Genomic DNA, 16482 nt, shown 5'->3' on the forward strand with positions numbered 1-16482 from the left:
AGGCGGGGGGGGCGGGGGAGGGCATTTGAGATATTCAAAATTTAAGAAAGGATTTGGGAATATTCATTAAAATATCCCTTAAATTAAGAAAAAGACGCAGATTTAGAATTGTGTAGGTAACACTTAGAAAAAAGGAGCAGTGTGGGTTAGTGGTTTGAGTTTAATTTTGTTTCTTAGTTAAGATATTAGTAGTGCCAATGGTGGGAAGGGAGGAATCCCAATGGAAATTAAAAAATCTGTTACTGCATCAAGCAAAACCTGATCGTAGATTTTCCCTAAGTTCTGTCTAATAAAGGAAGAGAACCTATAGGCATCGGCCCTGAGAGTGTGTTTTTAATGACAGTGAGATACAGTTTCTTTACCCCAGCAGCCTGAAGTATAGCTGAGCTCGGGATTGCAGCTGAAGGGGTGAATCCTGCCTACTCGTTACGTGGCTGGGAAGAGCACAGAGGCGTGGAGCTGCAGGGAGCGGCCGAGCTCAGGGAGGTCCAGGCCCTCGCCATCACACTCACCAGTGAACAGATGGACAGAGACTTGTTGCTGTTCTTCGGTTTGGAGGGCGTTAGGCATGACTTCAAAAGGCCAGGCAGGGATCAGATGTCAGGCGCAAGCCTGGAAAGTTGTCTCTATCCCTGTGCGATAGTTCAGTTTCAGAGCCTCCTTCCAGAGGAAGAGTAGCTGAGATTGCTGTGCTCATCTGGTTCCGTAGGTGAGTCTTCAGTAGTATCCTTAAGATTTGAAAGCAATGATTTTCCCACATGACGTTAGAAAGGGATCGTCCTTCTAGTGGAACACTTAGAAAATGAGCTCCTTTTCCTCAGCCCCAAAATAAATTTTTATACACTTCTGAGCATGGCACGAGTTTTGCATTTATGGAAAGTGCGACTGATCTGTGAAACAAATAATGTGATAGCTTCAGTCTCACACCTTTTATTAAGCAAAATTCGACTTCCAAGGAAAACTATTTTACTAGTGATCTGTCATATTTTCAGCAGGAGGTAAGAAGGTGAGCTACTTTAAGCAAGTAGGTGAAAACTGCATGGTTGTATACCCTTGTGAGTGGTATTTCTGAAGGTTTATTTCCTTCTTTTGAGTAAAATGTACTTCACTGAGAAGGCTGAAGTAACACTGGGTATTTTGCAGAGACCAACTGTAACTCTCCAAAACACCACTTATTCTTTCCTAACATCGATCCCATCTTCATTTGCACTGAACGCACTAAATCATGGGGATCAATTTCTGTTTTCTCGGGAGAAATTAATTAATTTTGATGCCTTCCAAACCGTTGCCCAGCATTGAATTTACATAGGCGAAGTACTTGATAACAAGGCAGGACTCGGTCTCAGGCCTGATCTACACAGAAGTGATGGTGGTAGAGCGAGTTATTTAAATTTATATAAATCCTTAGTGGGGTTTACATTAATTTAAACTTTTACATGAACTTACCTTGATATGTATGCTAAGGATATTAAAAATTATGTAGCCAATTTTAAACAGAAACAGACAAGCAAGTCCAAACCATGCTGGGGCTTCCATTTTTGTGTAGTATGGCTGCTTTTCCAGAAGGCTTTTGGCTTAGTATCGCTTTCATATTTTAGTTTAAAAAATTCTGGCACTTAGTGGCATTCAAAGGGTGCTCATTAGGTAGATTTTAAACTGTCTCACTGACAGATCTCAAAATGCAGTCATTAAAACAGGGATGACAGTGTGCAGGACTATTTCTGGAAGATTTCTTTGGGGAACTGATTCTTGTTTTTATCAGTAGTCATCATGATGATATAAAATCTTGTGTGGTAAAGTTTGCAGTTAGTGCAAAAGTTCCTGGGTTGGTAGGTAATAAACAGACCATCTTGTCATTGCAGGGTAATCTGAGTCACCTGGTTAAATGTTTTCAGTCCACCAAAGTGTGTATTAATGCAGTAAAATGCAAGCTAATACACAAGAGTACAAACTATGACAACAGAATGGAAGACTGTCTTGTAAAACTGTATGACTTTGGAAAGGACGTAGGGATCAAGTAATTGCTTCAACATGAACTACCAGTGCAGTCTGTGCCTAAAAGGCTAAAACAATCTCTGAATGTCTCCAAAAAGGAGAATTAAGGAAGGGCTGTTGGCTCTCTGCAGCACTGGACAACAGCGTTCAGTTCTGTCAGCTGTGCTTCCAAGGTTGGTGGAGAGAAAAATGGAGAGAAGAAACAGGGAGGGAATAAAATCACAAAAATCATCCAGGGGCTGAAAAAATATGGATTATAGTGGGAGAGCTGGGGATCTGAGCTTACTTAGTGTATCCTGCTTATGGCAAAACCTAAACTGCTAAAAGTTGGAATAATGGGGGGGCAGTAGTGAGGATGTGAAGGTGCAGTCAGTGTTAGCTGACCTTCTGGGTTCTAATGAACAGGAAACTGAGGAGATTTTTAAAGCCATTGAGTGACTCACCACTCACTACATTCTGTGAGTAGAGAGAGATGCCTTGAAAATTGTTCAGACTTCCTGGTTGCTTATTTGAGGAAGCATTTTTGAAATTCTTACTTGCATTGGTGACCAGCAGAGAATGTTACTTCTGGAAGGTAAATCTGTGTTTCATCACTGTGAAGCCAGGAACTCCTTGGTCAGGTCCTGTTTCACAGATCCTTATTTGCAAAGCACTGCACAAGTTCAGTGTAAGAAGAATCAGATTCAGATTCAGAGACTGTTTGTCAGATACTAGGTTAATAATAAAAGATTTACGGGTTCAACTGGAACAGCAGACAAGTCCTAAACAGCAGCCAGGTTCAAAAATGACTCATCTCCTGTGTCTGGGAAATGTAAGTAAGACTGCTTTTTCCACAACTACTTTTTCTCATTAATGCCGTTAAGAATGACGTGATGGCAGCACAAGAAAATAAGCTGTATGTTCACATGTGTGGTGGCAGGTCTTTTGGGCACATGTTCTAGATGCAAGAGGCCCATACATATGGACCGTCTAAGAGTGAACTTGATGGACCACAGTAAAGTTGTCCACAGGGGTAAGTGTTTACCCATGTGGACCCAATTACAGGACTAAGGCCTATATTCTCTTACTGTAGCAGAAGACCAGTTAGGTTGTGGTCTTCTCTGTAGGAGAGCAATGATTTTAAGTGTGATTATATTTACGCTCCAAAAAAAACCCCTCAAAATTCCTTCTGTTCGTAATCTTTGTTCTAAAACTGCTCAGAGTTCGAGATGGAAAGAGCTGCTAAACTACTATAGGAGCAGATTTTCAAAAGCAAGAACATTGATTTGTGTGCTCTGAAGTGTGTGGACAGCTCAGTGAGTCTGCTTGGCCATCCTGGTGTGGATGTGGATGCCGATGTGTGTGTTTCACACATGTACATCACCCTGGACTCAGGGTCTGGATGTTCCTGCTAGAGTTTGCCTACATGGCTCTCCTTGCTGGCATTGAATATTCTCATCTGGGCTGTGAGAACATCAGAGGATAAATAAATGTTATGCCTGTCTGAACTGCCCTCATTGAGCTGGTTTAGTCAATTTATCACCATTCCTGGATTTTGAACTTAATCCTCCACCCATTCCCCAGTGTGTTGTTTAGGGTTGGACTCTGAATGTTCCCTGGCATCAGAACAGATTTCTCTGGTGCACACCTCAGAGACTGACCTACGAAAATACATAATTTGAATTTTATTAACGTATTTCTTGTGTATGTAACAGCAAGTCACTAAAGAGGTGGGGGGGTCGGGGAGCAGTTGCAAGTACTCCGCATGCAGGGGGAGCTGCCAACTTGTTTAAATGAAGGTTCAAATGCCAGAAGCAATGAAGAGGGCTGACTCTGTCAAGCTGCCTCCCAGATGTTTGGCTTTCTGCACCACCAGAGTCTATTCCCCTTTCACCAGAGACCTCTGCTCATCCCCTCTACTGATTCACCCAAAGCAGTCCCTGCAGCTGCACTTTTGAATGCCTGTAGGAATATATTGACTGCCTACACTTTTGAAAATGATGGTATGGAAACAATTATGGATTGAGGGAAGGACTGGTGAGGGAATCCTTGCAGCTCTTGTACAAATTTGCAGTGACCCCTTGACTATCAAGCAGCAGTTCCCATGTTTCCACAGGCTGTTTTTTTTCCAATCAAATAAATTATTTAAGCAATTAATATTAAAATGAAACTTCTGATAATTACATATAAAAACTGGAAAAGTAATTTTGTCCTACAGCATTTACATATTTAAAAATTCTGGAAGTTCTTGGTCCAAGGATTGAGCGCAACCTCTGTGTTTCCTGATGATGTGGAGGTTCCTACAGCTTCATTCAGAGGGCATGCTGAGTGCAAAGCTGAAGCATGCGGGGCTGTAGAAGGTCCCAGCAATCCAGCTGCCCGTGGATTTTCCTGTAGCTTAAGTGGGGATGTCTAAGTTAGGCTGCCCTGAACCTTCCAGAGAAGTCCTGCATTACACTGGAAGTTATCTCCTGTTCCTTAAAGTGTTACATCTCAGAATCTCAGATAGTTCAGCCAAGTGCATCCAAAGCTTGTCTCTCTGAATTCATATGTGGCACGAACTTAAGAGTAACAGGTCATCTAGTCCATTTCCTTGCCCCCAAAAAGCTTGTCCTTTACCATTCCAAGAATCCCTGTTTTGAAGCAAGACTCCCCCTAGCAAAAGGTCTTTAGAGACCTCTGAAAAACCGTAGAACCACCCAATGGTTGTAAAAGGTCTGTGCTTGCGATGCCATGGCTGCTGCAAGCCTCTGGAGCTTAGGACTGTTGCTGATTATTTGCCTTTCTTCTGTGTGGTCCGTGGGCATATGGTCCTGCTCTGAATATTCTGCTCTTTCACTCCAGTGTCTTGACTACAGCAGTGGAGCCCTGACTGGCGACCTCTGTGAAGACCTGTGTGTGGCACAGAAGCTGGTGTACAAGCACTGCCTTTACTATGACAGAGGTAAGAAGGTCATCCAGGCTGACTGGAGAGGTCAGCCCATCATCCTGAAATCCAAGAAGGAAATCTTCTCCAGCTACCAGCATCTCAGTATGCTAGAGGAGGTGGAAACACAGGATATTCCTGAAACAGAGCTGCTGCTCATGATAGCCTTGGAGGTCAAAAATGTCTTGGGGCTAGAACTGTCTAACAGCACCATGGGGCCCCTGTGGACAAGGAAGAAGGGGCCACATTGGAAAGCACAGGTGGCTAGCATGTGGTCCTTGCTCCAGCAGGAAGAATATATCTACTTCAGTTTGCTGCAGGACTTCAGCAAACATGTGTTACGGATTATTGGCTCTTGTGGACACTTTTATGCTGTGGAGTATCTCACAGCTGGACATGGCTGGCACAAAACTCTTTTTCCCTTGGAAAACATGATTGGTTCCTCCCTTGCTGGCCACAGAAGCAGAGTGAGAGCCATCATTGACATTGCACTCAGCTTTCTGGACATGGTGCAGCATTTTGATAATGATTTCTCTCACCGACTTCACCTGTGTGACATCAAACCAGAAAACTTTGCTATCAGGCATGATCTCACGGTAAGTTGGGTCTTTGGGGTGGTGTTGCAGCAATTTGATGTCAAATTCTATTCAGAAAATGGCTGTGTAAAAATGCCACTTCCCTCCTCATACAGCTTTTGGCCAAGTTTTTGCAAAACCAATGCATTTACAAGGGACAGGGGAGGTTCTCTACTGCTTTTACGCTTTGTAATGTGTGCAACCACATTTCAGAGCACTAAATCCTGCTGCTTGTTTCGAGAACTGCTTGCTCAGTTCTGATTTGTTTCACCTCCTCAAAGGCACTGGTACCGACAGGGTCCCTGGATGTGGTAAGGGATGCCACCTGAAGGTAAGGAGATCTCAAAAACTGTAAATGAAGCTGTAATTTGAGTCACAGCAACTATTTCTGGTAGTGATGCTGAACTAAGGCTGAATTCTCTGACCTGACACCAGGGGAACTCCCCACATACAGACACGCGCATCTTTGTGCTTTAGTGTTCAGCTTATCTGGTCTGGAAATGATCCAAGGACAGTGATGTGAAACTCCCTGGTACTGTTACACTTTGACTTTTCATTGTACAGCTGTAACTCAGACCTGAATAGCTATGCATGTTTTCTAATTAGTGATGTAGCTCAGCACCACATTGCTGAACACATCTTGCATTCATTCTGCGGGCAGAAGTTCCACTGGTTTCGGTGGGAATTGTGTGGATGGACTGGAGACACTGTGCAGTAACTGTTTGAACCAGACTCACAATTTGCAGCGATGTCAGTGGAGTTTCTGCACTCTGAGTGAATAAAAAAGCATTTTCAGGGTCTTTAATGGTATTTTCAGTACTCACTGAGTGTTGATATAACACTCACATCTTCAGAGTACTAGACAAACATTGCCTAAACGTACAGCCATTAAGAGCAATCAGAGTGCTTCCCCTTCAGCCTTCCCTTCCCTCCCATTGTTTATTCAGGTGCATTACAGCAGTTGAACAGGGAATATGTGAGGAGCTATATAGAGAAACTAAGAAAGTGTACCAGTATTTAGGCAAAGCGAGGTATGGCAGGGATTCCGCAAGGTGGACTTTGCCTGTCTTTTTCAGTTACACAGGGCTGTGACTGCCCGTGACTGAGCACATGACCAGAGCATCTGTTTTGCAGCCTACTTACAGGAGAAGAGATTTCATTTAGGAAAAGAGAAAGAATATTAGATGTGTCTTCCCTTATGAGTCCTTTTGGTGAGACTTGCTTCTTTAGGATCTGCCCATGACTTCTGGGGTCCAAAGAGACAGCAGTCTGGTATAGGGAAGTATTCTAATTTAGTATTTTCTAGGAGAAATAATTAAAAATGAAAGTGAGTTGCCGCTTACACATGTCAGTCATACATTACTTACAGCCTATTGGTATCATCTATTATCACTCCACTGGGCTGGGAGACAGGAGACACGCACAGGCAGAAAGCTGCAGGGTGTGTGGGGGGGAACAGACAGCTTCTGACTGGTGAAGAAGGAAGGAGAGAGAAGCAGAAGCTCTAGGTGGTTTTATCAACCAGTTCTAGAACAGAGACACAGTGAGGCTGCCTCTTTTTTTGTCCCTCATGTTTGTTTTAAGCAGTTTTTTCACTTGCTTGTTTCTTGCTCTCTGTGTAGGATGATAACAAACAACCATAATAGTACCCCCACTCCTCATCCCGGTAAGGAGACTGCAAATACCCAAAGAAACGTGCCTGGAGTGCAACAGTTTTACTTTGAGGATTATTTTCAAATGGTGGGGATGAGCCTCCAGCCCTCACTCCAGCCTTCACATGCTGTTTCTGCAGCATGGAGGGGAAAGATCACTGCCTGGTAAATCATTGAGTGGAATTTTAAGCTGCTATGGAGCTACATAAGGGGCAGAGTTGGAAGGAGCTCTGGGTGAATACACAGTGCTCTGGGAGAGCTTCCTATTTTGCCAGCAACTCAGAGCGAACTAAAAAGATCACAGCACCTTAAATATGACTTTAAATTGGATCAGGAGCCAAGCTGGGTCCTTTTGCATTTCCTTGGGTACCTCCATCATCAATTACAATCATAACAAACCCCACCAAAATGTAGCTGTTTATAGGTAGAGTGTCACCTAGATCTATCTTCACAGGGTCTGGCTGGATGCCCCCATCATTTTTGTAACAGATGAACTTCAGTGAAAACCACTGAACCCTTTGGCAGCCACACATTTGTGAATGAGGGCTGTTTTTCCTAGCAGAGCAATTAATCAGGTTGTCAAAGATGCTCAGTGCTGGCAGAGACCCCACCAGGGAGCTGATGCAGCGACCCAAGGACTGGGGAAACCCTGCACTGGTTTTACTGTCTCTTCTCCAATGAAGTGAACAGCAAAACTGCAGAAAGCTTAAGGAAGTAAAGACAAAAAGAAAAAAAAAAAGTTCCTGTCCGAACGTGTGAAATCCCTTAAGCTACATCATCATTATCAAGCTCTCCAAGAAGCTTAAAAATACTTGAGTTTTTAAGCTATGCCTCATCTCTTTAAGATTCTCCCTGGTGAAAAAGAAGAATAAAATGATGATTAGACCTTGTTCTTCCTTTTGCCTGTGGAAGGTTTATTTGGCCTTCTACCAGACCAGACATCTTCAGTTCCTGGGGTTGATCCAGCTGCTGCTCCAGCCACACAGTTCAGCTTCCCCTGTTATTTGGGAGGTCAAATCGTAGAAATGAGACTATCATTTGAGCCCAAGTAACTCTGCTTTGCCCAGGTCCCAGATGCTTCCCTCCATAAAAATGTGTGTCAGTCTCTGACCCTGACTGTCAAGTGTTGAGTGCAGCTCCGAACGTACGCTGATAGCTGTTATCACCTCGCTGAAGGCAGACAGCAGTCACTGTGCTCACCCACAGTTTGTCTCAGGTCAAGCAGCTGCCATCTTGCTACTGGCTTCCTTTCTTTCCCTGTTTATTGCTGTGGGTTTTTAAAGTGAAGTATTAATGACACTGTCAGTATTAGTGAAGTATTACTGGAAGTGTTAGTGACACAGGCAGAAACTGAGGCTACAGCCCTTTTTGCTCCCAGAATGGCCTCAAACCTGGCACGAGCAGCAGCCCTGCAGACAGACCACTCTGTGCTGTGTATTCACTATTTTGCAAGGCTTGTGTCAGGGTGAGAAAATTGATTGATCCCTTCAGTCCTTGCTTTTTCTGCTGAGACCAACTGCGGGCTGGATGCTGTTATAGACCATATTTCTGGACAAGCAGAGCAAGAACCATGCACAATAAATGAGTCAATCCATAGAAAACAGGACCAGGCAAAACCAGTCCTGACCTTCCACAGCCTCAGGGATCTCTTTGTACAGCTGAGCAGACTCAAACCCACTGAATGCAGTGGCAGGTTTGCAGGAGTTGTACCAGGTGCAGGTACTTCTGCGCATCCTGCTGCTCCTCACCACAACGGTGAAGTTAGGGGTTTAGTCTGAATGGTGCATTTGAAATTATACTGTCGGGTCTGTGGGTAATTTTGCACCATCATAAAATGAAAAGGCGGAGGTGCCATCTGCGTAAACTGCGACAACAAGTAGATCAGTCTTCAAGCTGGATAGTCCCAGTTCAAGGCGAATCAAGCCAGTTGACTCCAGGGATGCATATTGTCCACAGATAATTTTCCTTTTCCTGGTATCGTAAGCATTGGCAGTTTTTGTTTAAAAAAGTGGTATTCACAAGACTGGTGCAGCTCAGTTAAGCAAAATAAAGCCCTTTCATTAAAATTCCAGTTATCCACTGTCAGATGCTCTCACCACAACATTTCCAAAAGCAAAAAACAGGAATGCTTGCTCAGCCCTGTCCTGCAGGCTGTGCCATGCCAGATCTGATGGGTTGTTTTGATCCACAGGTGGTGGCCATTGATGTAGATATGGCCTTTTTTGAACCCAAAATGAGGGACATCCTCGAACAGAACTGCACAGGAGACGAAGACTGTAATTTTTTTGATTGCTTTTCAAAATGCAATCTGAAAATCAGAAAATGTGGAGCACAGAGAGCCAATAACAACTTGCAAGTGAGTACACACAGCTGCTTTATGCATCCATTTATTTTAAAATCACGTTGACTATAAAATGCATGGTATGTACTGGGACACTGTGAGATGAAGACAGGTTTTAAAATGTGGCCATATTAGTGCCAGTTCTGTTCAGAAATCCCATCTTGGAGCATGCAAACAGACTGCTACATTCAGTAGCGTTTATTTGCCACATTTTCATGTAGCTGTTAGCCCAATGCCTTGGATAGAAGAGTGGAGGAAGTAGGGGCAGGGGATTGTTGTTACTGTCTCCAATAAGGGTGAAGTCATGGCTGTCCATGTGTAAGCATGGGGACTTATGGCTGCAATCCTCCATGCTACAGACATTGTATGTGGATGTAGTGGAGAGAGGAGTCTTGGCCTCGGGATGAGGTGTCTTATAGCGCACCTCTCTGTGCTGGTGGGAGGCACCAGCACAGCAGAGAGGCTGGGGAAGTGTAGCTGTAGCTTGGCAGCCTTTTGCCTGCTTCTCCCACCCCCTCACCCTCACCACTTGTTATGCAGAAGTGCAAGAGCAGTCTGAGAAGTAGGGGGTTTCCTCAGCTAGAGTGTTGCCTTTGTGGATGCTCCTGTTCCATACCTTCCTCTTGGAATGGCTGGAGGCATTTTGGGTTCAGATGACATTTTGCTACAGTCCCAGAGAAGCAGCAGGGCATTAGTCGTGGCTCCTGAAAGACAACAATCTGCTGTCGTTCCTTTCCTCAGGTAATTTGTGACAAAATATTCCGTCGCTGGTTTTCCCCAAATCTCAGAGGACCATTGGTTTCCTTCCCCCTGCAGCTGCAGCTGCAGAAGGCCGTGCAGGAATGTGCTGAACCAGGGTATGAGGATGCTGCCAGGCACCAGAGGACTCTGAAATCTCTCTCCAAGTTGTATCACCTCCTTCGGGTCACCCAGCAAGAACTGCAAAGGGCAGAGTAGGCACAAAAGGCAGAACTGCAAGGGCCACATCCCAGGCACTCTAAGGGACTCTGTGTGTGAGGCAGCCTGGGTTTTCTTTTTCTCTCTCTCTCTTCCATTCCTCCTACCCATTGTATTACATTCACAGCAGAGAGATTGTTTTTCTCCTATGCAAATGAAATTCATGGCTGCAGGTGCAGCTCGTCCTTTTAATATCCTTTGAAGTGTGAAATTGGTTTTAATTACCTGGATTCTGTTCTTGCTTGTTTTCCTGAGCTAGCATTAGCCCTTTCCATCAGCGTTGGGTGCATCATTTGCTTACCAAGCACTGTAGTCACTGCTCAGATAGCATCTGTCTGCGTGCGGCTGCTCAGAGTGAGGATGCATTACAGAAGAAGAGTGCAAGTGCAGCAAAATCAATATCAATAATTAAAATGGTGGGTGGGTGCAGATAAGTATGTGCATGGTATTTGTTTTAATTTCTTTCTAGAATTACCTTTTTTTTTTTTTTTTTTTAAAGTAGGGACAGAGTGTTCTGTGTGAAAAGACAACCTCAAATGGGGAAATGTATTGTAACGCAAGTGAAGAGTTGCTTTTTTTAAAAAGCAGTCCTGTCTGATGTTCCCTGGTGTGTTGTATTACCTGTGCCACAGCTAACTTTCTAGGCAGAAATTATATGAAGGTACTTAGGACTTTTCTAGAGCAAAATAATTATACCCTTGTTGAGTTCCCATGTGGGTACTCATATTCTGCAGTGGAGAGGTATGAATAATACCAGTGAATTTTCCCATGTGAACAAGCCCTCAGGCACTTGAACATCAGAGCACTTGATGAGAAGCCCTCCTTTGCCAGAGAGCAGATTTACCCAGCAGTGCCAACAATCTGTCCTTTGCGCTGAACAGAACAATATCCAGAATCAGAGTTTTCTTACACAGTATTTTTTAATGAACAAAAGGAAATTTTTCATAAGAATTCATTATCTTGCAATCATTTACATAAATAAAGATCCCTAGATTAACTTAAAATCATTGACTTTGCCTTTCAAATGTGTGTGGCTATGGCTGGAGAATCTAACACGTGGGTTCAGAAGACATTGCATGTATTTAGGCCCAAGGGAAGGCACAGAGATGATGCTGCAAATCCTGGTGGTGTGATCAGGGTTCGTGTGCTCCCCACAGGACCTCCCTGCTGAAGGCACTGATCCTTGCTAGGTCAGGAGTGACTCAGTATGTACCCCAAACGCTGCTGGGAAACTTGAAGATCTTTTGCATTATCGCTGTCCTGTTTCCCTTGTCCCATTAATTGTTTCCTCCTTCCCAAGCCCAGAGGGTACCATCAAGGAAAATCAAGCATCACGCAGACACTCGGTGCTTTGCAGCAGTGTTACACTCCACCATGGCAGGGCTCCCCTTCCCATTTTCAGATTTGCACTTCAAACAGGGTTCATTTCTGTTGGATGTGATGTTTCAGTTTTAAAACAGGTGGAAAAAACAGTGAAATGAAACCTGGTGGCAGCCAGACGCTGGTGGAATGACACTCTACTCAGAAGATCTGTCTCCTTGGCAGGGTTTAGGAAGGGAAGCCGCCTTTGACAGATTTCTCCAAACTCCTCAGGGCTTGGCTGCAGCCACCTCCACTTGGCAGGGACCTGCTTCCCCCACACCACACACTTTCCCAGGTCATTAGGTTTCACTTCTTCTTTTCAGGATACAAAGAGTAATCCTCAGAAAGCTCTCAAGAGCGACACAAATGGGTTATTTGTACTTGGCCGGGCTGTGAGATTGCATATCAGTGATGCACTGGCTCTGGCTGGCTGGGGTACACCTACACCGGTGAGTGGAAAGACAGGGAGAATCTGACAGGCTCTGTGAACACAGGGCCTGATTCTTCACTGTCCCCCCCCCCAGCCCCGCGCATTGTAAAGTCACTCAAACTTGGGAAACAGGAGAGAAAAAGGCTACCCGTGAAACAAATTAAGTATTACAACTTATTTAGCATGGGTACCAGTGACCAAAACAGGAATAAACCAGTAGTCATGCCTTTATCTTCCTGGGGCAGAAGTAGAATAAGACACTGGTTTTGTTGCCATTTACCTTAAGGACGCAAGTGCAAACTGCATTGTTTTACACCCATGTTTTATGGTGGAAATCTCTATACAGGAATTTGGCAATGAAGAACCAGTCCCTTCCAACAAAGCCCTTTTCATACTGCCTTGGCAGCGCTGCTCACCAAAAGTAGCCCTGGCATAAAGAGATACCCAGCTGGCACACACTTCAGAGGGCATGGCCAGGTCAGGCGGGTATTGAGTGAGAGTCCTGTATGGTGTGGAACCCGGGCTGTTGGCACAGTTTGTTGCAATACAACAGCCAGCAGTGATAGCTGGGAAATTCTGCAGTGAAACAGTCCTGAGGTCTGGGCAAAAAATTAAAACTTGTCAAAAGTTATATCATGTGCTACAAGGGTTTAATTAAAAAACAAAACAAAACACCAAAACCCTCAATTTAAAATGCTTTTAAGTAAATTTTGAACATGTCTAACATACTCAGTTTTGACAGTTTCTGTATGTAAAAATCTGCAAGTTATTTTCTCACTTTTGTTTAATTCACACTGAAAAGGTTTGCAAAGTAAAAAGATGAAGACTGAAATTAATCCCAATTTAAAAAACAGTGTTTCATCTGGTCTGTTCAGTGAAGCTTGTTAGTACCCTCATCGCTTTCTGATGTTTACTTTTCATCCCAATTCAGATGAGAAATTTAATGAAAGCTCAAAATCATTTGCAAAGCCTTTTTCACCCAGCCCCAGTGGTCGGATCTGGAAAAGAGGAGGTCCACATATAGTTTTTGAAGTAATTTTTGCTTCCCACTTCATTTCTGCCTACTCTTTGTGATTTTAACTTAGGCTGCAATGGTTTCTCTCACTTTCAGGCATCTCCAAAGCTTCTGCCTACTGGCATCCCTGTTTGGTATCTAGTTCAGTGCAGATTTGTGAAATCATAGATGACATAAGATTCTTCACACTGTTCATCCCCTCCATATAAGAGATGACTCTTCTTATATAGGTTCATTAATAGCATTTGGCGGCACTGGGAATGGCCACCTAATCCAAGAAGGCTGTTCCTGTTCAATTGATCTCAGCCCCATCTCTGTGCTTGGCCAGTCTGCTCCTGAATCCTTTCCACCCAATAAAAGTGGCACTACCTCTTGATTAATTTCTACCCCTTGCTGTATTAGTGCCTTACTCAGCAACTTTCTGCCCATATTTATGACTCTCTGTGGAAAAGGAATGACATTAAGTTATTGTTTATTCCTTCTTTGCATCTCAGCTAGCACCATGTACTTCAACTGCAGTAATGTAAATACAGTATCTTTTCCCACATTTTACAAGAGGTGAGTCCAGTTGGAGGTCTACTTCATAATCTTTAGGAAAGATAAATTCAACTCTTTGCTCAAGATTTTCACAGAACAGCTACTTCTTAAATACAGTTTTTTGTCCAATTGGCACTGCAAAAACATCTGCAAGCAATAGTCCTGCACTAGGGTCATGTGGAACAGAACAAAACTCCTTACCCCAAAGGATTTACATGGTCTCCCTTGTGTTTTGAGGTTAACTTAATGGTGACTAACCCGGAACAGCAGGTCATTACTATAGTCACAGTTTTTCATATAGAGCCTACTACTCCCTAGTGTGAATTCACTGACCCCCTGTCTACAGAGTACATTCAGATTCATTGCTCAAGTCAGCACCAGATATAACAACAGATATTTGTGACAGGGGGAGTAGAAATCAAAGGGTTTGTTTTCTTTTGATGAGAAACATTGACCAAACAAAACACAGGTGAAAGATGTGATTCAGGAATTTGAAGTAGTTAGGGACTTCTCACTGATTTATTTTTTCCCTTGGTTAAAAAGTGTAGACCCAAGCTGCCCTATTTATTTCTTATGTAGTTTAAAAAAAAAAATTAAAGAAGCCACATACCATGTTTCCTGTCTTTCAGCAGATCATATTGTTGTATGTAATGGGCAGGAAGGTGATAAATTGCAGCTTTTAACAAGTGTCAGGCTATAACATGAGAGCTTTGTGGTTGTAATATCAGTTTACACATCTGGAAAATCAACTGTAACAAAACCCATAACCAGTGTTAGTAGAAGCATACGATCAGATTAGGCATCTTGGCAGATGCTCTCAGAAGCCTAGTACAGATGAGCGATGAAATCCGTCTGCGGGGGGCTGACCTGCAGTGAGGCCAAGCAATAAGCACTCACTCTGCAGGAGCCTCAGTCGCTGCCACTTTCCAGGATCCTGAGTGAAATCGGGAGAAAGGCTACTGGGCTTTCAGTAGCAGAAAAAGGCAGCAACATGTAGACAGGGAAAGAATGAGTTGCTTGGAAGCATGAAAATCCGGGCCAACTGAACGCAGAACTGAAGCTAGTAAGAGATCCTGTACTGAAAAAATCAGAGAAGGTCAATAAATTGATTGGAAAAAAAATCCCAAACACTTCTATTGTAGTTCTTTAAAATAAGAAAGAACAGCAGCACAGGAGATATATAGCACAGGCATCTCCAAAGCCATTTCTTGTGTATGTCTAAGGATCCGTCAAGTAGACTGCGGAGCTGTATAATGATGTCTGCAACCTAAAGGCTAGACAGAATAAAATCGCTTAGCAAAAGCTTTTAGAACTGTTATTTACATAAATGCAGAAAACTGCCCTAATTAGTAACAGCCTATGTTGGCCAAAAAAGGAGAAAGGAGTGCTTTTCTCAACAAAAGTGTCATTACATCTATGAATTAAAGTATAGCAAAATGTTGAAATCCCTGAAAGGCTATGATCCATAATCCTGTGGTTTGTTTAAAGTTTTGATCCTGCAGGTTTGGGCCTCTAAGCAGCAGAGTGATTGCTGAGCTCCTTTAAACTCTGTGATTATTGGTGTCTTCTGCAATATACTTTGAGCTCCTTTTTCTGAAAGCTGGAGGGGCTTTTTCTTACACCACAAATGTGGTGACGGCAGCCAGAAGGATGTGCATATGATCCAGTGCATAATCACTTCCACAAGCATCTGCTGCTCGTGCTTTCAAGATACATGTAATCCAATCTGGAGACTATTGTGAATACCTCTCATTTTCCCTTGCTGGTTCCTTAGCGGTTTGTTTGCAGCTAGTTAGAAACAGAGTCCCTCCCTCCCCCCTTAAATTGGTTATAATCTCTCCAAGATTTGTGCTATAGCAGGAAAAGACCAAGCTGCATGAAGTTCAGCATGGGTTCATTCTCTTAAAGGTACGACATGCAAAGCTGCAGAAAGAACAGAGGTAAGTTTTTATTTCTAAAGAAGAGGTTCTCTGGCTAAATGTAAGTAGCTGAAAAAAATAGGTGTTTCAACCAATATCCCGTGTACATTTATGAATTAACCTTTTTTTGGATCTGCATAATCTAAAGCCCTCTGCTCCTTTCCCATTCAAAAGAAAATTGAAAAAGCAGAACGTGTTTACTACTCCAAGTATCACAGGTATGCCAATTACTTCTTTCCCATTTCTATGTCAGACATTTCAGGTTGTATATTTGCCCTTAGGAAATAGATTTTTTTCCATTATCTCAAGAAAGTGAGTATCTGGAAAAATATAGTTTCAAAAAAAATTATTTTTCTCTTTTTCAAGGGTTGTCAAACACCATTCTAATCTTGCAGAGAGTTACCAGTGGCTAAATATTTATTTCATGAGAACAGGGCCTGATTAATGGACCCGATGTCTAACTAAATAAATATCTCTGTAATTACTTCAGTGTTCAGAATTTTGCTTTTCATGGCACGATACCAGTATTATCCTTCTGATTCTAGATTATGTATGTACAAGTAAATGCTTTGCCAAACTTATGTTCAGATATACTTTCATATGGATTAAGACTGCAACTGACTTTTGGCAAAACTTTGTATCTGGACCAGAAGAGAGAGGAATAAAAATTAACCATTACAAATTTATATCCATGGTCTTTCTTCTAGTCATCATATTCAATTGTTTGTGGAGCAAAGTCAGTGTGTGTGCACGCAGATATTCATGCATCTGTTTGTTGAACTGTAACTTAATGT

At 43.0% G+C, this 16482-nt stretch overlaps 1 protein-coding gene across 1 annotated transcript; it reads left to right on the plus strand.

The window, feature by feature from the left end:
- Positions 1-4818: 4818 nt before the first annotated feature.
- On the plus strand, positions 4819-10634 carry FAM69C (family with sequence similarity 69, member C; the record flags this gene model as incomplete). The annotated part of the gene is made up of 3 exons (XM_010081465.1): positions 4819-5496; positions 9319-9483; positions 10210-10634. Coding segments are annotated over 3 exons (1059 nt in total), but the record flags the coding sequence as incomplete, so codon positions are not given.
- Between the last annotated feature and the right edge of the window lie 5848 nt (positions 10635-16482).

This window comes from Pterocles gutturalis, unplaced genomic scaffold (assembly GCF_000699245.1).
Source record: "Pterocles gutturalis isolate BGI_N339 unplaced genomic scaffold, ASM69924v1 scaffold27639, whole genome shotgun sequence".
Classification (NCBI taxonomy): Eukaryota; Metazoa; Chordata; class Aves; order Pterocliformes; family Pteroclidae; genus Pterocles; species Pterocles gutturalis.